The 21894-nt window shown below is 35.4% G+C and overlaps 2 protein-coding genes across 6 annotated transcripts in view; one reads left to right on the forward strand and one right to left on the reverse strand.

Annotated features, from left to right (window-relative positions):
- The window catches only part of LOC120426941 (protein phosphatase 1L), a 40786-nt gene that overhangs the window by 2679 nt on the left and 16213 nt on the right, over positions 1-21894 (reverse strand). The window contains exon 2 of one of the 2 annotated variants that reach the window (XM_052708880.1): positions 3548-3734. In XM_052708880.1, the coding sequence (XP_052564840.1) occupies positions 3548-3734 (187 nt within the window). Of the gene's footprint in view, positions 1-3547; positions 4765-21894 lie in introns of those variants that run through there. The other variant, XM_039591762.2, reaches the window with a different exon arrangement.
- The window catches only part of LOC120423468 (dedicator of cytokinesis protein 9), a 146566-nt gene continuing 136187 nt past the window's right edge, over positions 11516-21894 (forward strand). For 2 of the 4 annotated variants that reach the window (XM_052708876.1, XM_052708877.1), the window contains exon 1: positions 11517-12397. In XM_052708876.1, the coding sequence (XP_052564836.1) occupies positions 12299-12397 (99 nt within the window). In that variant the 5' untranslated portion in view covers positions 11517-12298. Of the gene's footprint in view, positions 12398-21894 lie in introns of all 4 variants that reach the window. The other 2 variants (XM_052708878.1, XM_052708879.1) reach the window with 2 other exon arrangements.

The following is a 21894-nucleotide window of genomic DNA, read 5'->3' on the forward strand; positions in this document are numbered from 1 at the left end:
AAATCCACTCAACAACCCCGAAGAATGCCATTGGACATTGTCCGCGTACACATTGTCAACGACTTTTTCTTTACCATCTTGCTAAGTAGATCGATAAATTCGCGACCGTTCTTCAAGTGCAACTCCGCTCTACCTTTGTTGGCCATGGAGAAATGGATGCTTTTACCGCGTGCGCGCTCTGGCTGTCCTTTTCGGACACACATTTTCCGCCGTTTATGGCCATAAATAGACGTCTATTTATACGGACGTTGACTTTATTGCCTTCCTCGTACGTTCTGAAGAGTAAGCAGCAAAGTTTACCTTTTTTTTCCTTATGGCTTTTCTGTGGTTTCCGGCGGAAATTTTCACGGGAGGTTGTAAGTTCAGATAATGTGGCTGTTATTTTGTAAAATTGTCTAACAGAACGCTCTCCAAAACCAAAACAGTCACGTATCGCAAAAAGGTACCAACAATGTGGATATCGACGAATACTTTGGTCACGAGCAGGTTCTTCACAAAGTGGGTATCAACAGTTGAACGTGCCGGGATATTCGAGAAACAATCTCAGTTGCACATAATTGGTAGTCATCCAAATTCCCCAATTTATTAGTCATAAAGCATTTTGGTTGATTTCTGTACGTCACACAAATCTCATCAACTCATCGTCACTTTTAATGTCAGCCAGTTACAAGATCATTCAACGTGTAGTCTATTTGCCCGGTACCAAAACATTAGCATCGCGTTTTCTTGTGTCCTCTTTTTCAGCATGATTCTATCAATGGCACACGTTCGATTCAAGTTTTGCATTCGTGGTCTCTCTCTCAATTCGCATTTAAAAATAATTTGAATCTGCCGAGTTAATCATACCGTGAAATCACCGGTTAACTAAAATCACAAATAATTAGATGTTGCACAGTGATGATTTGTAGTTGCTTAACGACATCTTTAAAAACATTAATGTAGGATGCAACAGAGATAACAAACCCACAGGAGGGAGAAGAACTGGAACCTTGACCTACAACGACAGATTTGATCGTGGAGGTACTTTATGGTACTAATTGTGGCGGCATGCCGCGCACAGTGATAATGAAATTACTTGCTTATCTTCATGGCGAAAATAATACATTTGGGTTTGGCAAAGAACCTTAAGTCACGAGGGGGATTATCCCACACTTACAGTTTAATTGCTGCATGTGATTGTGCCAGTCATTGATGACACAAGTGTTAAGCAGTTGTGTAAGATACAATAACGGCTGTTATTATTGTTTTTGTAAACAATAACTTTATTCAATTTTGGGAAAATAGTGGAGAGTGTGGGGATCTGATCCCCTTTTTATGTACCTCGGACAAAGCTTTATCCATTTGGTAAAAAACTTTAAACTTTTTGCATGATATAAAATTATTTTACCAAATTCATTGTTCATGTTGAATGTAACATGATCATTTTCAAAAGTATTTGTGAAAGATATTGTTTATACCAATTTTCTTTTGATTGAGCCATTTTCCTCGAAACATGCAGGTTTTTTTTTCAAGTTATGGCCGTTGCAAATATTTTTCAAAGTTTGTCAGAAAATTCAGGGCCAAAACATTTTTTTTTCAAAAAACTTCGAAATTTTAATGCAAATAGAAGTCAAATCAACTGAAAACAATCTTAAACGCATTTTTCTGCATTGATAATTATATTTAGAATGTTTGGGCTGGATTAAAAATATTTTGAATTTTTATGCACCCAAAGTAAAAGAACGAGGGGATAGTCCTCACGAAAAGAAACGTGAGGAAAGTGCTATTTTGCGAGAGTATAGTCCTCACGCGTGTTCATTCGTTCATTGGAACAGTTCATCCTATTGAGTGGCTTATATGGACAAATGACCGCCACTTAGTCACCGAACCATGGTGGCCCATACGGCAAAGGCACGGTTCAATATGCCGAAGGTCTTGGGTTCGAGTCTCGGTACCGGTACTTTTTTTTTGATAGATGAACTTTTTTTTTGAGATGAACCCATGAGTAAAGTACTCTCGGTAATTTCGGGATTTATCCTCTCCGTCCGCACACAGTACCATTTTACTACCGAATCGTGCTCTTTATCCTCTCGTATGCCGATGCCCAGTTCTGGGTGAACGCTTAAAATTTTAGAAAATTAAAGATTTGTAATTGTTTTATGTGACTTCGCCAATTTTTAAGAATTTTTTTTTCAGGGGTCAACATTGGCTGTGTTTTTTTACTAACATTTCCTTTATTGTATGTAAAAATAAGTATGTAGCCATTTTTGAGACAGACAGACGCATTTAAATTAATTTAAATATTTAATAAAGGTTTCCTTCTATAGCAGAAAATCTGAAAAAAAAATGCAAGCAAATTAAAAAGTGACTTAAAACTTGAACAAACTATAGGAATGAAAGGTTGAATAGGCAAAAGATAATAAGTCAAAAATTACCAGAAACAATTTTGAACTCGTGAACTCATGGACAGGATAAATGCAAACTCAAATGATACAAGAAAACCATAACACAAGAGATGAGAAGTTTTTTTTAGAGCAAAAGATGCTAAAATTACCTCGAAAAGAAAAATAAAAAAACGTTAAAATCGTTCGTTACAACATTGACGGCATATTTTAATTAGATAAACTGTACTGACAGTCTAAATCATTGTATTTAACCCTCCACAGCCTTATTTTGATCCGAACTCAGAAATAATTTAACACAATTTAGGCGGTTATTTTAAATAACTTTTATTCCACGATAAGCTTAACTTGTGTTGTTTAATCTTTTTCTTCTTACATTTTTAATATTTTTGTTCATTTTCAATTTGTTTTAAATATATGCTTTAATATTTTTGAGTTTGTTTTTATTGGTAGTTTTAAGCTTGTTCTACAACCTCAAATTAGTATCTTTTTTCTGTTTGGTGCTTTTCATGTTTTTCTCCTCACTTTTTAATTAATTTTTGCGTGTTTTCACACTATTTACTATGAAGTGGAAGAATTAGCTTTTGCAAACGTAGTTAAAACATAGATTGAGATATAACACAAATATCTTATTTTGTTTTAAAAATAGGGGATTTTGGTTTAAAACATGCCCAAAGTTGACTCAAAAAACCTTTTTTACACTGGTTAAGTAACATAAAACAAGAAAAATTACTAAACGCAGTTATTTTTCGTTTTGAATACTGATTAATGATTTTTGGTTTAAAATTGACTTTTGACGAATTTCAAGAATCCCGTCAAAATGTAGGGTTTGGGTCTTTAAGGGTTAATCTTGGGACGTATATGGGAAGGATTGGCAAAACGTCGTGATCTTCTCACTTTTTGAGTTTTCAAGACAAAAAAAAATCTCTAAAAGTTATCAAAATTTGGTTATTTGATCTGAATTTTTTTGTCTCATAACACTAAACGTCTGTGTATAAGTTTGAAGAAATTAAGGTAGTGGAAAATTACATATTTTTAGCCGATTCAGATAGCTGACCCGTTTTCCAGCATCATTACTTTGTCGTCAGTACGTCAAACTATAATATCCTCAATCGTCTTACTTATAAGCTATATCTATAAAAGAACTCAAATATTAGCCCACTCACCTATCTTCCATCCGTGGTCTCCTTCCCTGCACCGCGTACACCGCACTCGTGCTCCTTTTATCATCCCAGCTGTGCTTCTCCGCCGCCGAGGTCAGCAGCGCCAGCTTCCCGGACCGCGTAGCGCCGCGGGTCAGCCCCAGCCCGCTGCTGATCTTGCCGATGAACCCGCGGCTCCATACCTCGCTCGCTTGAAGATAGAGCACAAACACAAAGATCAACAGACCGGCCACCAGCACCTCCGGCTTCAACAGGTACACCCGCATCACCTTCCAGACGTAGCCAACCGAGCTGTTTAGCGGCGATACGCCGACTGCGAACTTGGACAGCAGTTTCATGTGCGACTTGAAGAAGGTCTGATACAGAATCTTATCTTCCAGCTCGTCTTCCATGCCCGCGGACGAGGGGGAGGAGGCGGCGGCGGTGGCGGACGAGATTGCCGCCGTTTTGCGAGACTTTGATTAAGCTATCAAAGCGGCTGGAGAAGGGGAATTGTATGTGGTGTCGATCGAGGTCGCGAAAACTGGTCAAGTGTTTTTCCCTTTAAAACTAAAGCAGGAAAGCAAAACACTCACACGACTGTCGATGCTGGCAACGGGACCATAATACCAACAACGAGTTATGCCCGAGAGAGTTTCGTACGCTGTGCGAACAAACGTGTGCCAAGCAGCTGAGCCGTCTTCGCGAACGCTGCTGGCGCGCAATCAGCAGAGTACCGTGAACCAGATTTTTTGCTCTCTACACTTTCGTTTTTCGAAAATAGACTAAAAACACGCAAAAGCGGTGGTATTCTAGGCGGCGAATTTGCTACAAATCCGCACTTGTCACACCGTCGTGAAGAAGACGAGGCGATGACGACGAGGTGACGACCCGCAAAGGTGGTAGGAACCAGTTCTGCGAAGCCTACGCAGTGCAAGGTCTCCAGGTCCAGCTCCTCCAGCTGCTTCTTCTTCTGCTGCTGCTGCCGTAGCCGTCCGTATCGAAGGCGGAAAAGCTTCGAATCGCTGCGTAAACGCGCCCTAATTCCGATGTCAAGATTTGCGACGACGGAACGCGACTCGCGCGGGTTCGGTAAATATTGTACTAAGACCGCGTATTACATCCGCGGAAAATCCTCTACCTCCCGATACGCGGAATATCTGCGACCCGCGGCGCACTACGAAATTACACTACTCTCGACCGCACAGCAATTGCCCATGACAGCTGCTCTAAGCTCTCTGCTTTCTTCACGCATGGTGTCGATCCAAATCCCATAATAAAATTCCCTGACTTTTCCCTGACCTCTCCAGACCACCATTTTTTTTATTGTTTGGAGCGTTTTTATGGTTTCATATTGAAAAACTTCAATGACTTTTTTATTTTATTTTTTCAACGATGGATTCTGCAAAAACTTAAAAACTTTTTTTTTGTCAATCTTATTTTTCTTATCGAAAATCCAAAATGAGCAACCATAAAAATGTCCTATGTTTTTTTATCTGGTGCTGTCAATTTAAATGTTGCCCTTTACCAAAAAAATAATTAACAACTAAAATTGATGCAAATTGCGATTACTTAATTTCACGTCATTTCCTAAAGAAAATTTAAAGTTGAAAGTTTTCAACTAAAAAATCAATTGAAAATTTGAATTGAAGTAAGAAGTCATGTTTTTAATTTTAAAATTATTGCCTTTTGCCGAATTTTCAAACGAATTTGGACGATGCCATTTTTGATTGTGTTTTTATAAAAAAAACTTAAGGTTTTAGAGTCAAAAACTTGAAAAAATATGTAATTTTGCAGAACTGAAAAATATACAATTAAATGTGATTTTTACAAGTACATGTATACGGGTTTAAAAAAGCTCTAGGTCTTTTTCAACAATGTTTGTATTTAAAGTAAACGGTTTTCTGGATATTTGAAGAAAACATCTTCTTAAATAATTTAAAAAAAAGTATTTTTGCTATAAAAAAAAAAAAAATTCTATAATGACCAGAGCCTACAGATGATAATTCATACGATCAATACATTTTATAAAAATAAAAACAAAATACAACATACTCGAGCTTTTCAAAAAGTCATTATTTAGCAAACTTAGATATTTGGCTGTTTTGGAATAGATTTCAAAAAATAATAAAATTTCAAAAAAAAAAATAACTCCAAAAATACTTCAAATTTTATCAAGTTTTCTGTAATCTAATATGGTAACAAAAATGTCAGCATTCAAGAACCTAGAACCTGTAATCTAATATGGTAACAAAAATGTCAGCATTCAAGAACCTAGAACCTGTAACTAAGATGGTAACAAAAATGGCAGCATTCAAGAACCTAGGAATTTAGGAATTTAAGAATTTAAGAATTTAAGAATTTAAGAATTTAAGAATTTAAGAATTTAAGAATTTAAGAATTTAAGAATTTAAGAATTTAAGAATTTAAGAATTTAAGAATTTAAGAATTTAAGAATTTAAGAATTTAAGAATTTAAGAATTTAAGAATTTAAGAATTTAAGAATTTAAGAATTTAAGAATTTAAGAATTTAAGAATTTAAGAATTTAAGAATTTAAGAATTTAAGAATTTAAGAATTTAAGAATTTAAGAATTTAGGAATTTAAGAATTTAAGAATTTAAGAATTTAAGAATTTAAGAATTTAAGAATTTAAGAATTTAAGAATTTAAGAATTTAAGAATTTAAGAATTTAAGAATTTAAGAATTTAAGAATTTAAGAATTTAAGAATTTAAGAATTTAAGAATTTAAGAATTTAAGAATTTAAGAATTTAAGAATTTAAGAATTTAAGAATTTAAGAATTTAAGAATTTAAGAATTTAAGAATTTAAGAATTTAAGAATTTAAGAATTTAAGAATTTAAGAATTTAAGAATTTAAGAATTTAAGAATTTAAGAATTTAAGAATTTAAGAATTTAAGAATTTAAGAATTTAAGAATTTAAGAATTTAAGAATTTAAGAATTTAAGAATTTAAGAATTTAAGAATTTAAGAATTTAAGAATTTAGGAATTTAGGAATTTAAGAATTTAGGAATTTAAGAATTTAAGAATTTAAGAATTTAAGAATTTAAGAATTTAAGAATTTAAGAATTTAAGAATTTAAGAATTTAGGAATTTAAGAATTTAAGAATTTAAGAATTTAAGAATTTAAGAATTTAAGAATTTAAGAATTTAAGAATTTAAGAATTTAAGAATTTAAGAATTTAAGAATTTAAGAATTTAAGAATTTAAGAATTTAAGAATTTAAGAATTTAAGAATTTAAGAATTTAAGAATTTAAGAATTTAAGAATTTAAGAATTTAAGAATTTAAGAATTTAAGAATTTAAGAATTTAAGAATTTATAAAATTAAGAATTCAAGAATTCAAGAAAATATTTTTTTGTTCTCTTGATTGTTTTTATTTTATTTTTGAATATTGATATATTTGAATTTTTTTCAGATTTTTTAAATTTACAAATTTCCGATCTTTTAATTATTTATTTTTTTAGGTTTTTAATGCTATTTTTCCTAATTTTATTTCCTAATTTCTGAATAATTCAATTTTGAATGTTAGAGCTGTAGTTTTTTAATGTTTTGATTTCTTTTTTCTTCAAGAATGTTTAAATTTTAAAAAAAATATGTCTACTGGTTGAATCCCATCTAAAATTCAAAGGCGGAGGCCAGCTTCTGTTACATCCAATCAAGCTCATATTTGCGATATAAGCACTGTACACCCACTGGAACATGCGCCAATAATAATTTTTGTTACATCCTAATGTATGTATCTTCAGAAAAAGTTTAAAATATGATTAAGATTAACAAGATTAAATCGAAGTATTGAAGAACACTAAATAAGGGTAAAAAACAATACTCAAAACATAAAAGAAATTAAATATGTTAAATGTTTAAAAACAAGCTTCTCTGCACCGTGCGGTACACGCGGTTCACTTGCACCTCGGGTTTGCTTTGCGCCTGCTTTGTTCGGTTTACATCCGTACCCGACTCACACGAACCGAGGGTATTTTGGTTCATCGTACCAGCGCACCACGACACTCTCAGTTAGCCGCGTCGGTTTTGTGTCTGGCACTCACCCATGGCATGAACCCGGTGTATGAGCCAAGGTGCTTCACTCGATACGAGCCGAGGTACGTGCCGTGGTACGCGCTGGCGGTACAAAACGGGTTCAATACCACGGCGCGTACCACGGCACGCTGGGTTCATGCCATGGGTGAGTGCCAGACACAAAACCGATGGGGCGAGCCGAGAGTGTCGTGGTGCGCTGGTACGATGTACCAAGATACCAATACACAAATGGGTTCAGGAACGTACCGAAGCTAGAAAACCAAACCCGCGGTGTGCGTTGGCACTGGCGCATGGGAAGCTTGTTTAAAAATGAGTTGAGTGTAGTAATACATTTATTTTGAATCCTCAACAACACATTTAAAAAAATATCTCTTCATAACCTTCATCTTCGTCTTTCGACGTTTCTTATTGAGAAAATACAAACAAAAATTTTCGGATGAAAATTCAATTAATTATCTCTCTCAGTAATTTTTATAATCAACATTGCTACCGCGCGAAATCCGCGTCAAATTCACGCCGTCCGTTTTTGCTTGACTTCTTTTATTCTTGAATTTAATTCTTTAATTTTTAATTCCATTTCACCATCACTATTTTGCTTACATTTTAGATTTCACAGAATTAGATTACTTTGGATCATTTTTAAATCAAAGTTCAGTTTAATTTTGAGAAAAATAAAAATTTAGATAACGAATACTAAAATGAAATTTTGGAAAATTTTCTAACCATGCAATTTTTTTTTTAAATTTTAGAATAAGAATTTAAAAAATTAAGAAATCAACAATTCCAAAATATCACAATTTCAGAATTTTCAAAATTCAGAATATTTAAGCTTTAGAATTTTCGATTTTTTTAAATTTTCAAATGTTCGAATTTTTTAATCATTCAATTTTTCTGACAAAATGTATATGCTGAGCAAACGATCAATTTTAGAACAAATCTCTGCCTTATATTGTCCCACCCTGTGTGCGCTGGTAATTTGTAATTTTCAGTTGAACTCAAATCATAATTATTTGATTTTTAAACCTAAACATATTGCAAACAAGCAACGCGCGAGGAAATGCCAAATGCAACATTTCGTTGCTGTTCCTTTTCTTCGTGACCGCATTTTTTATATGGAGTTTTGCGTTTCTTCCGGACTGACCAATATAAAAAATTAAATATTATCAATGTTGCAAAGTTTGGCCTGGAAGACATTCAAATACATCATTGAGGGTGAATTTTCAAAAAGAAATGATATTTTGTAGTAATATTTTTAAGATCATCGAAATTCCCTGACCCAGCTCAAAATTCCCTGACTTTCCCTGACTTTTCCAGGTCAAATAAAATTCCCTGACAATTCCAGGTTTTCCCTGACTTTTCCAGAAATCGACACCATGTCACGGATAGACTGAACAGGGCTTTGTGAGCTGTACGGCGGTAGCAGTAGCAGCAGGTAGAGGGTATAGCGAGGTAGAAGTGAATGAAGGGTGGTATGCGGTATTGCTGTGTTTGGTTCTCTAGCTGTAGAGGAGGGTTTTGAAGTCTCTCTCGCGCTGTTTGAGGCGTATGTACGTCAAGCATGGCGTACTGACGAGGGGACGAACGTCAGGGATGGAACGATGCCAGCGAGCGAAAAGATCGCAGAAAGTATCGAAACCGAAACGAGAGTGAAGTGCGGGTTTGAAATGACCGTTTGAGCATTTGTGAATTTTGTATCAATTTCTGAGTTATTTTTTGCTCAAATACACTACACTGAAATGAACTTTGCCATTGTCATATTGCTTCCTAAAAGTGCTTTCATCAAAATTTAGATTCCTCCAAAAAATACAAACCGACGATTGTCCACTGTCCAGCCAGATGGATCAATCGGACAGCCCGGTGAACTCACAATACGGAGGTCGCTGGTTCGATTCCCATGGAGGGGCCTAGAATTCTAAGTGTAAATATTGATATGGGTCGATCAACGCTAACTCACACAGTAGTTTCACCGACCTCTTTCGATTTATGTGAAACTTGTCCTAACTGTTATTTTAGTAGATTCGTGATCCGAGGTCCATTTTGCGATATCTCGTGGCGGTACGATCCTTTTCATTTTTGAACATCCGCAAAAAAACGTGTTTTACAGTAATTTGCGTGAAATGGTGATGTTTTTAGAATTTGGTGTCAAGGGGACTTTTATTTAAAATTGGACGCCTGATTTAATGGGATTTTTTATGGAATAAAGTATAAAAATAGTTTTAAATTCTCTACCATTTTTCGCAACTCAACTGTAAAAAAATGGAACATGCCATTTTATGAGAAATTTATTGTACTTTTGAAAACTCAGAAGATTGTGATTGTTAAATTTAGAACAATGAATTTCATTATGAAATTCCATGTTTTTTTTTTGTAAATTGCAGGGTTACTTTTAAGAGTGTACCAATGTTGTACAAAGTTGTAGAACAGACAAAAACAAAAATAATTGAGTTTGAGGGGTAAAAAATTGTAATCAAAAGACTTTCTCAAAAAATTCCGATTACTCTTAAAGAATACATGCTAACTCCTTATGTTTATACATCACAGTAAATGTTTTTGTCTGTTCTACAATTTTGTACAACAATGAGTCACTCTAAAAAGTCTTTATGTCGCTAAAAGTAACTTTTTCCGATTTTTCCGTTCTGCAATTTTTACCCGAATGAGTAATTTTTTCAAAGTTTGAACAAAACTTTTTTTTCCGTATATACATAAAAAAAAATGTAATTGATTACTACAACTTTGTATAACACTGATAAACTCTAAATATAATTTTTCAAATACTTAATTTCAAAATAAGACATTTTTACGCTTGGCGAAAAACAAACCTTTTGGGTTATTCCAGATTTGAAATGAATATTAAATTTCTCATTTAACTACATGTCCCACATTTTTCTGCAGTTGAGTAACAAACACAATTGTCGAGGATTGAACATTCCTTTTTTTACGAGGCAAAATATTTCTTTTTGGTAGGTCATCAAATCGGGCGTAACTTTGCTTTTAGTTGTACTCAATGCAATGTTTTTTGAGAGCTGCAACTTTTTTTTTTATCTTTATCGGTCTAGACCCGAAGCATGATTTTTTTCTGTTGCATTCTTATTTGAATTCCATATCAACTTTAATGGAAACTGCAGGCACCGGGTCCACACAGTTAATTCCAAATTATATGAGTCCAGAACTTTCTCGTTGGAAGCAGATGGGAATCAAACCCAGGACCATTTGCTTATAAAGCGGACATCGTAACCATTCTGCCACGACCGATCCTGAGGCTTCTGATAATAGGGTTGTCATATTTAAACTAAGAAAACTAAAATAAGGTATTGAAAAAATCGTGATTCAATTATCAGTGGTTGAACACCATCCGTCCCCATAATAATCAGTCAATGGAGGTGCATGGTAAATCGAACCAATCTATACCACATCATCGAGAAATCTATACCACAACATCCCTCAATTTCCACCCCTACAGCATCCCTTTCCTTGCCAGATCGATTTCCTCCCCACGGGGTTTGTTTACAAACAAACTGTCCCGTTGTCGTCGTTCGTAAACTGATCCCAAGATCAGGTTGCAGCACGATCCTTACTTTTTGTCGTAAACAAACCACTTCCACAGCGCGAGAGAGTCACCTTCCATTCTTGCCCATGTATTTGTTTGATGATCTCATGAACACGTCACACTATCTTCAACCTCGGACCGCTGCGAATGAATTCATTCAACTCACGTGGTGCGCATGTTGAATGAACCCGCCGCCGGATGAAAGCAAAACAAAACTCGCACTTTTTCGGGGTGGTTGTTGCGGGCACACACAAACACTCATTTGAGATTAGTATTGGTGCAGTCGGGGGCGCCGTCGCCGCTCCATAGATCGGCCGTCTCCATACAACATAATAATGTGCGGGCAGTTCACTCGCAGGGTCGGATTGTATTGGACGTCGCCGCGGTCGTCTACGGACTTTTTTTTTCGCTATCACTGTCTTAATTTTCTAGAGATTTTCATTGTTGGGAGTCGTTGTGAACAGGACGTGCATTGTCGCGTTGGGGGAGGATTCGCAATTGCTTGGTTCGGGAGGAGCCTGCAGGATGGGATATTCGCGAATCAAAGTGGATTTTCGGGCGTTTCTGTTGGAATATTGGTGAAACGAGTGAAATTTACTGAATAATTTACGTGCGATTGTGAGTGTGTGTGTGTCGGTGAAGTGTGTCTGGTGCATCTCATCTGGTCAGATCCAGTCAGAAATTCTTTCTTCTCGTGTGTCTTGTTCTCGTGCGGAGTTCATCGAGAGGATTCGTCAGGCAGGCCGTTACTCCTGGGTTTATGCAACCCACCAACCTACACATAGAAAGAATCCTTCTTGAGGATGTATTGGTGTTCCAGATGCTCCTGTTTTGTTGATAGTGGGTGATGTGTGATGATGCATAACAACCAGTTGTGGGGTGTTTGTCTAGAAGAGTGTACGGTGAAGTCCTGCGGGATAAAAAAGGATATCCGCTCCTGACACTGTCAGGAATCCCGACCTTTCTTCGCGAAGAAGAGTAATGAGGATGCTGCAGTGGTCCAGCCGGTGAAACGAAAAGTGAAAAGGCCCTGAATCTGGCCCCTGGCCAGACGACCAGAAGGGCAACCTAGCTATACCAGCTTTCACATGTCGTTACGAAAGTGATCAATCAGAAAAGTGGTGATAATTAAAAAACCAACGCAGAAGAAGAGTATCAGTGGACACGATGACAGAAAGAAAGTTTACCCGAGGGTTGAACAAGCCCGGGATGGCCGCCCAGCTGAGGGAGAACATCTCGCAGGTTGTACGTGAATCTGCTTCACTTGTATGTATTTTTTTGTTATTTCTCAACTCTTGGTTTGCCACTTCTGATTTCTTCTGTTGCTGAAAATTGTTGATTTCCGGGGTGTGGGTTTCATCATCTCTAGCGCTTCGCGTTATTGAATTATTATCAGTTTTTTTTCCTACTCTGCAACAAATGAAGCGTACTTGGTTCATACTTTTTTTCCGGCATTTTTCCTCCCATTCCAAGCTGTTTTTAAAACAACACCAGGCGAGTGATTTATTTTAAAACTCCTTTCGCTGTGTGCATTTATTCATCGGGAGAAATTGTTATCGCGCGGGTCAATGTAAACGACCTTATGAGTTGAAATAGGAATTTTGGGAAAGTTAATCCTCTACAAACCAACCTCGCCTTCACGGGCTTCGATTTAAAAATCGCCAAAAATCCATTGTTTAACCAATTTTTGATCTTTTAAAAGCATTGGAAAGAAGAAATCCCAAAATTTTAGGAAATGTATGGGTTGGAAGTTTTACTTGTTTAATTTGACTTCGCCAATGTTTTTAAAAATGACATTTTTTTAGGGGTCAACTTTGGCTGTGTTTTTTTCTATCATTTCTAGTGCGTCCATCCCGGGAATTCCCGGGACAAAATTTTGGGATTTTTCCAAATCCGGGAATTCCCGAATCCCGGGATTTTTTAATATTTGTCCCGGGAATTCCCGAAATTGGAAAAAAAAAAATCAAATAATGGTCTACACACATAGTAATTCCGATTAATCGATTAATCGATGAGAATTTTAAAGCATTAAAATTTGTATTTGGAATATATCAGCATTATTTGGCTTATTTGGGTAAATTGTTAAAATTTTAGTTTACAGATCCGCAAAACTGGGTATTATATTTACGTATATTTATAATTTTATTTATTTTCCCTAAAAGAACACCCAGTTAGCAAAATCTAAACGTAGAAATATGTATCCTCCCTACAAAGGCTTATGAATTGATCTCAGTTGAAAGGTTCTCCAAATCTCTGAACTGCAAATGTAACATCCTGGAGCAGAACTGTTAAATTCTAATAAATACACAATTGAAAATATTTATAATTTTAAATATAATTTGAAAAAAAATATCACATTCAATTATTTTTCATCAAACACCGGCATCTGGGGCAAATCAGGACAAATGTAACGAATCAAAAAAAAGTTGAACTTTAGAAGGTTCAAAATTTGGTAAGGTAAATATTACCTCTATTTTGAATATTTTACCTTAAAATTGATTAAAAATGTGAACCTGATGAAAATTTTCTAGAAACTTATAATTTACCACTTCCTGATGAAATATTACACATTTTTTTTACAAAAAATCTTTCACCATTCCCTGATGAATATTACCATCATTTTTTCTATTAAAGCCATTTTTTTTGCATAATGTTTTGAATTGCTTCGGTTAAATCAGGAACATAACAAAAACAACTAGAACACAAATTTTTCAAATTTACTGCTCTAAAATCTCCTGTACCTATTCAGACTGATGTCCACAGTTGGCGGTATTAATTTTAAGATAATTTGTAAAATATGTTTTATATAGAACATGAAATTCAAAACTTATCTAAAATTTTACATTGACTCGTATCATTTATTTATTGTTGCTGCTTGTTTTTATAGACATTTTCAAAGAATGTTTCAAGCTTTTCTAGTCATGTCATTTAAAAAAATATGTAAATGAAATATATATTAATGAAAGACTCTTTTAATTTGAATCACATTTTAATTAAAATTTGTAGTTTACTTAAAATCCAAAGCACGACAAAGTACAAAAAACAACAATTTTTAATTTCTTTTAAGCTATTTAAAAAATTGTCATCCTTGTTTAGATTAAAGTTTAGATTATCACCAATTAATATTATTGAGCTAATTCTATGATTTTAAGCTTGAAAAACATAACAAATATGATGAAAACATAGGTTTTATGACTGTTTTAAAAATTTCCCGAGATCCCGGGAATTCCCGGGATTTCAAAAATATTTTTTCCGTTTCCCGGGAAATTCAAAACCCGGGAAATTTGGACGCTCTCATTTCCTATATTTTTTGTATGAAATATTGTCCACAAGATCTTCTAATATTTTCAAAAAATGGCCCTAGAGAAATTTTACATTAACATAAACTTTAAAATATTTACAACGACCTTCTGAGTTGAAATAGGAATTTTGTGAAAGTTGATTCTCAACAAACCAACCTCGCCTTCACGGGCTTCGATTAAAAAATCCCCAAAAATCCATTTTTCGCAGTAATTTTCCATTAATTTTCAATTTCCAGTACGCAGTAATTTTTTTAGTGTCCCAGACTATGCCTCTACGTATTTTTTTTACAATTTAAATGATTGCAGAAAATGTGAAAAAAGCAAAAAATTAGAAAAAGTGACTGTAAAAACATGAAAAAGTTAGATAGGCCAAATGTAATAATAGGAGTTGGTAGAATAGGCCAAATACTACCGAAAACAAACATAAACTTAACAAGATAAATACAAAATTAAAATACTAAATATGAAACAAGAAAAAGATAAATCAAGAGAAGTAAAGTTTTTTGTAGTACAAAAGTTGCTCAAAATGACCTATGGCGAATTTTTAGATCGAAGCCCGTCTTGAGGCGGGGTTAGGTTGTAGTGTGTTTAATTAAAATGAAGTCCAACCTAGTGTATCTTTAAGAAAATATTTAAAAAAATAATATAAAATTATCTTATCTCAACAAATGTGTAATTCCAACCAATGAAATTCTAAATAAGCTCTCATTTTTCCACCTCGAGCAGGTTTAACTGGGAAAAGTTTAATTTCTGTTATTGTCAGTAGGTTATTAAAACACCCAGATTAGCTGTTATAGTAACACAAATTAATAACAGAGATTTGTTCGATAAATAACTCATTCTGTTATCAAAAATTGATGATTTTAATTTGAAACAATGTAAAATTTAACAGAATTCAGGCAAGATATCCAAGTGAGCATATTACCAAAATATTTGAAAGTTCTAGCCAGCGATGGAATAATCATCATCAAAAGAAAATCTCTGGACGTTCATCAAGAGAAAAAAATCCGAAAGGAGCATGGCTCTCCTCTCTCGCGCACGAAAGATCGGTAAAAAGAATCTAATAAAAATCATCATCTTGATTATTCGGTGGAATATCCTTTTCACTACTACACTTGCAAGTGTAACGTCACACGTCGAAAAATGACCTGTCACATTTTGTAAATGGGCAATGTGTGTAAACAAAGTGAAATAAATATTATTAAGTGGTGCTGACAAGGAAATTTACAAAAAATCATCAGCAGATTGATTTTCTTGGAGAATTTCGGGAGCGACTTTCTTTTGCGTGATTTGCAATTTGCAAAATTGTTTTTTTTTTTGCGATTATTCCATCCCTGGTTCTAGCGATAAAAAATAAAATTAAAATAATTCGTTATGCACAACATTTTCGATCAAACTGTTGGATTCTTTTAATAATTGATAAACAAATAATTAAAAGAATATTCCACTATCAATTATTCAAAGAATAAACTTTCAATTTTTTCAGTTGAAAAAAAGTTTGGTAAAGATCAAATTTCAAGGCCGAAATAATGTCCTTGACAAAATTGGACAATATTTTCCCATAGGCCATGTTTTGCAGAATAAAAATAATAACAAATTTGGGTTATTAACACCTGGCAAATTTTCGAATAAATTGTTCATTTCCTTTGTTGAGTTAAATTTAAATAATTAAAAAAATCAACTCTTAAATTTTCACTTTTAAAAAAAGTTTTGGTACGAAGACCACATTTCATGACTGTGAAAAAATAGGTCTGGCTGTGTTTCAAAGTATATTTTAGATATTGTTATTTTTTTGTATTTAATAAATCAACGTAAAAAAAACACAAAATGATTAGGTTATAAGAGCTACGTATTGTTATCCTGGGTTAATCCACGATAATCTGGAAGCGCAGAAGGTTATATTTTAACGTTTTAAACAATGTTTTTTTAATTTTATTATTTAATGGATTTGCAAATTGATAATAATGCAATGCATGTATGTGATTTTCGAGTGACATCAATCTTAAAATTTCACTCTGTGCATTTAATTACTTCTTCCAAATGGGTGTTGAATGTTAATTCACTCGTCGAGGTTTATCATGTTAAGGTATAGCGTTACACTTTCCCCTCGCACCGAACAGTAAGTTAGTGGGGTCGACCCCACTTGTTGGGTTGGGTCGGAAAAGTAGCACTCACTTCATTTTCTCCACTCCATTATCTTGCCATTAATTTGCTTAACATAAAAGTACAGGCAAAAACAGCAACGGCAATCCATCATCAACTCGAGAAAACCGGCCTCACCCGAGCCAGTGCAACATTTTCCCACACAAGTCATTTTTTTTGCTCGCAAACTTTGTGACAAACTTGGGTTCACCACGGTTGAAACCAGACCTTGCTGGCCCAGTATAGAGTTACATAACGCCACCCTGCCAAACTTGTTGTCACGAGTGTCCATCCTCAGAACTATCCTGCTGGAGTAGCCTCGTGAAGAGCCGGGCCGAGCCAACAAGCGAAAATGCAAAGTAAACATCTGTGGAGAGCCGGAACGATGACCTAGTTCCGTGCCTCGGGCTTTTGCGAAAGTGTCCAAGCGCAGAATCGCCCACACCGGTGTGCACCACAAGTTGTCCTGCCCTGCTGTCCCACAGACTGTCTCCAAGTTGGTTATTGCTGTCAACGAACTGTGGGTTGGGTGAGCTTTTTCGTACATGGGTTGAAGGGTACTTCTGGTGGACATGGTGGACTACAGTTTGAAATAGGTTTCTAAGATAATGTATTTATTTTATTTTTTTGAATATAACAAGCATTTTCAATTTCAAGACTTAAAAAAGTTCAATAGCTGTTCGATACATTTATCAACCTGATGATGTCAGCTGTATTTTGTCTGCAGTCTGAATTCGGCGCCACAAAATCCAATGTACCAAGTTCAGCCAGACAGACAAGAGAGCAGACAAACGAAACCCTTCGGCCTTACTTCCACCTGCCGCTCGACAATACACCGGGGTCGGGGCACACACACACTCACAATACGGCGAGACCCACCCACACAATTGCTCCGGTTAAAAACGAACCACCAACAAAAACTGCAAATTATGACGGAAAACTAGAGCACCAACAACACAGTAGAGAAAAAAAGATGTAATTTTTTGCATTGAAAATTATAAGAAATTTTAGACTAAATTTTCAAAACCAAAAATTTAGCAAAATTTTCAAAATGGAAAATAAAACCAAATTTTCAAAATGTAAAATTTTGTAGCTATCCACATAATATTGTTATCTTTAAACGTTGATTATGACGACTTCCATAAGACATTATTTCACAAAATGTATGGAAATTTATGATGAAAGTAAAACCTTTTTTCTCTGTGCACTTGGGCAAACTGTTTAGGGATGAGAACGATCTCATAACTTGCACTACAGAGATGGCGCTCAGTTTCTACTTGGCCCCAGAGGGGATAGTTGGGTCTCCTTCTGGAGGGAAGAAAGTGCATATTTACGCTTTAGCTTTAGTATATACTGCTCGAGTAAATACCTGCAAAGACGATACCGACCTGTTGTGGAGTATTTATTTTTGCCTCTCGCGATAATCGATAAAACGCGCTTCGGAGAACGTTTTGGTTGGAGTTCAGTGAAAGAGTTTTTTTTGTTTTAAAATATTGCCTCGTTGAAACTGCTAAAACTCAAACAAAACAATAGCTTATAATTAAAAAATATTAGGACTTCAGAAAACTTACATGAAATTCCTCAACTCGAAAACATAGTAAATACTGTAATCATTGATGCAAATAAAAACTATCATTTCATAATTCCTACATCAAAATATCACAGAGTATAGCGTCCGTCACTATAGCTTGCAAGATCTTTCCTTTTTCTTCCTTTGTCTAGTCTCTTTCTATCACTCTTCTTTTTTACTTTGAACACGCGCTCTCACCGCTGAGTATTTCGTTTTCTCAGCAAATGGTTCCCTGAACACTTTTTACAACCCTGATTGTTATTAAAATTTTATTAGGGTTTTAGGAAATTTTTAAGAAATTTATACACTGAATCAGTGTGTGTTTCTTTCTTAAAGTTTTATTAGTTCTTGGAAGTCCAATAAAACCCTTGATGATTAGTTTTAGGTTTCAAGTTGATCAAAAATGTAAGCAAATCCACAATTCCTTAAAATTAATCTACTTGTTCAAGCCACATTCATCCATACACAGTAGGGCGTCCCAAAAAAAATGAAAAGTTGTCAAATCTTTGGTGCCCACCCCTAGAATTATAGATTAGGATGTCAGGAACAATGTTTTCATACAACAAAAAAATCCCAAAAATGGTTTACAACTCGCGCGCGGAGCTTGAATGAAAAAAGTGCATTTTTCGAGTATTTTTCAGAAATGCGCGTAACAATCATACTAAAGTCATTCAAATTTGGTCGCTGGGCTTCAAGTTATAGTTTGTTGCCCCCTGAACAAATTCCTGTACAGACATAGTCCATAAAAGCTTGTGTTTGGGCATGGCAAGGCGTTTTAGGGAGAAAAATTTGTTTTTTTTTAGCTAAAAAAATTCAAAATCACTCCCCAAAACGAGCCAAAAAATTTTGCAGCCGAAACTGATGCATTCAGCTTATAGGAAATTTAACGGAGATCATTTTTCTTTTTTTAACATTCAATTTATGTCCACGCAAAGCCGAGATATTTGTATATTAGTAAACAAAAAGTGACGAATTTTCAAAATTCTTAGTATATAAGCGTTTTTAGCATAAAACATTGGCTACTACGATTACAAACGAGAAGGCATATATTTTGGATATTTTTATTTGCTCGCTCAAAAACGATATTTGTAAATAACATTTCATGAAAAAACATGAGATTTTCTCACAATGTGACGTAAACGATAAATAATCACAAATCAAAATTAATTTTATTAATGTTCATATACACAGCAAAAAATTCGATGGTAAAATCGCATGCAAAAGCATGCACACCACCTTCGTCAAAAGAGACACTTAATATTACACGCTGCATGTATAATTTTTGTAAGCAAAAAAAAAAGTTGCAACCGACGGGTTTCAAACCCAGCACCTAAAGTAAGGACTGGCGCCTTAGCCCGCTCGGCCATCTTACCGATGAATAATGGAAAAGATAAACGCAAATATGAGCTTGGCATTTCGGTCAAGTAGGTTTCCCATACTGATGGGCTACATATTTCAGGGTGTAATATTACACGGAATTTCATATAATAATGCAAAAATTATTTTACACCCAGGCCTTTTACACGCAGCTGGATTACTACTTTATTTTCTGTTTATATATTCGAATGAAACAAATTCATTTATAAAAAAAAACTTATTTTTTTCAAAAATTGTTATCCATTAGAGCTTTACTTGTTCATATCGAGAAGATCACAGAGCAGTACTTATAAATATGTCTTTTACGTTACATTGTGAAAAAATGTGTATTACAAATGCATTTAGTACTTAAATAATTTTTTAATATTTTTTTCCTCATATTGATTTTTGGGATCCATTATTGCTGATAAAACTGGTATGAGTAGGTTTTAGTTAGAAGATCATTAATGAGATATCTTTGAACTTAATACCTAAAACTAAGTCCAAAAACAGGTCCCCGAACGTCAAAAGAACCTCACGCTTCTTTCCTCTTCAACTAAACGATTACGTCATTCTTGGCAAATCAACAATCGTCGTGTGAGCAAATCCTCAAGTTCTAACTCACCAGGGCCCCGTAAAAACTGACGGACGACCAGCCGCGACGATGAAAGAAGTCATAACTTTCGATAAATTTACATAACAAGTTTTTTTTTGCCTAATCGACTCTAAAGAAGGGTGAGTTCGGACGAAAGGGTGTGCGCGTGTGTGTGTGTTTGAAGGTATTCAGGTTCAAGCTAAGCGGAGAGGATCATATAAACAAATATGTTGAGGTCAGGAGACTTGGGGGGAGCTACGTACGTGACGATGAATAGGAAAGAAACTCCGGCGCGGCACGATTGAGTGGATTTGGGAGAACTTAATAAAGTTACAAACAATTGTAGAGTAGAGTGTGAATGTTCAAAACTGGAAAGTTTGATTGTTTTCTAAGAATGCACTTTCCTTGATAGTGTGGCATAATCTGGATTTAGTATGACCGAGCACGTAATGCCGTTTGGCGGTATTTTTACTCGATAATTACCAAGAATCTTGTTTTTGATTAGCTACTGGGAAGTCGTGTGACGATACAGTATGCTTGAATTACTCAAACAACTTATTTAGAACAGTTTATCTCAAGGTCCGTTACAATATATTAATTTGAAAAGATTGAAACATTAGGTTCAACAATTTGATTAATTTGGTATGTTTCTAATAATTAGGAGGGTTTTTTTAATAGCCTGGTTTCCCTTATGAGGAATTGTCTGATTATGTGTTTTCATGCCTTCTCCAACGTGCAATTTATTGCAAATCATTGGGAGAAATAATCCTCAATAAGTCAAACGTTTCCATAACAGGCCATTACCAGCCACAGTGGCGACCTCCTCGTACGCGCTTCGTCCGGCAAGCCATCTGCTCAACGCTCTTCTGTATACCTACTACCACAAACTCACCGATTACAGACTGTGTTGACTGACTCGGTGTTGAGGTTGTTTGCACTGGTCAAGTGGCGCGGGAATTGGCGTACCAGAGTCACGCAAGAGGTCAACCGTTTGAGCAGCGATCTCTTCCACACACTTTTCGTAACTATATTTGCCAGAATTGGTATTAGTTGATTTGGCTAACTTAGTTGCATGGTCTCGCACAGCTTAGTCATATCAAAGCAAAATGGGCTATTTTTAGAATTCTGAAGTCCCCCCTTTACCATGTTCAAGGGGTCCGGTGCTCATAGGAGGGATTAGTCAATTTAGTCGCTGTACACATAAAGTATGCATTGTTTAGCTGAGAGGAAAGAGCTCTCAATCTGCTAGTAACTATTTGTCGAAAGCATGTGCCGATTTGCGCAGATTTGTCATTCGAGAGCATTATGCTCTCGATGTCACCAAATTTCTCCCAATTCAAATCGTGATCATTTTACTCTCGCTCTCTTTTCGTGGCAAATCGTCAGTTTTGGGGAGCTGATTGATTTCATTTTTGAGTTGTTCTGTAGTAAAACTCAACCTTCCAAAAATTTTACCAACTCTCTCAACAACCTGCTCTCCCGTACAGCGTTAAGCCGGACGGGGAGCGTCATTGGATCATCACACTGATCTCTGCTGATCTCCGACAACCAGGGTCCGTCCATCTGTCCCTACACATACATACGCGACGAGATCATTTCCACATGGAGCGCTTGGAGCTCTGTAGAGGCGATAAAGCGTGGCAGCTGAACGCAAACATTTACGAACGTGTATCTCGGCCCGGAATGAACCCCGGCTTCGGCGCTGTATTAGTGTACGTACAAGTGGGTTTTGTTTATCTTGCGATGACGAAATGTTTTCAGCACTCGCGCGCGCTCGTTCATCCGAGAGTACGCCGCG

This window comes from Culex pipiens, chromosome 2, assembly GCF_016801865.2.
Source record: "Culex pipiens pallens isolate TS chromosome 2, TS_CPP_V2, whole genome shotgun sequence".
Taxonomy (NCBI): domain Eukaryota; kingdom Metazoa; phylum Arthropoda; class Insecta; order Diptera; family Culicidae; genus Culex; species Culex pipiens.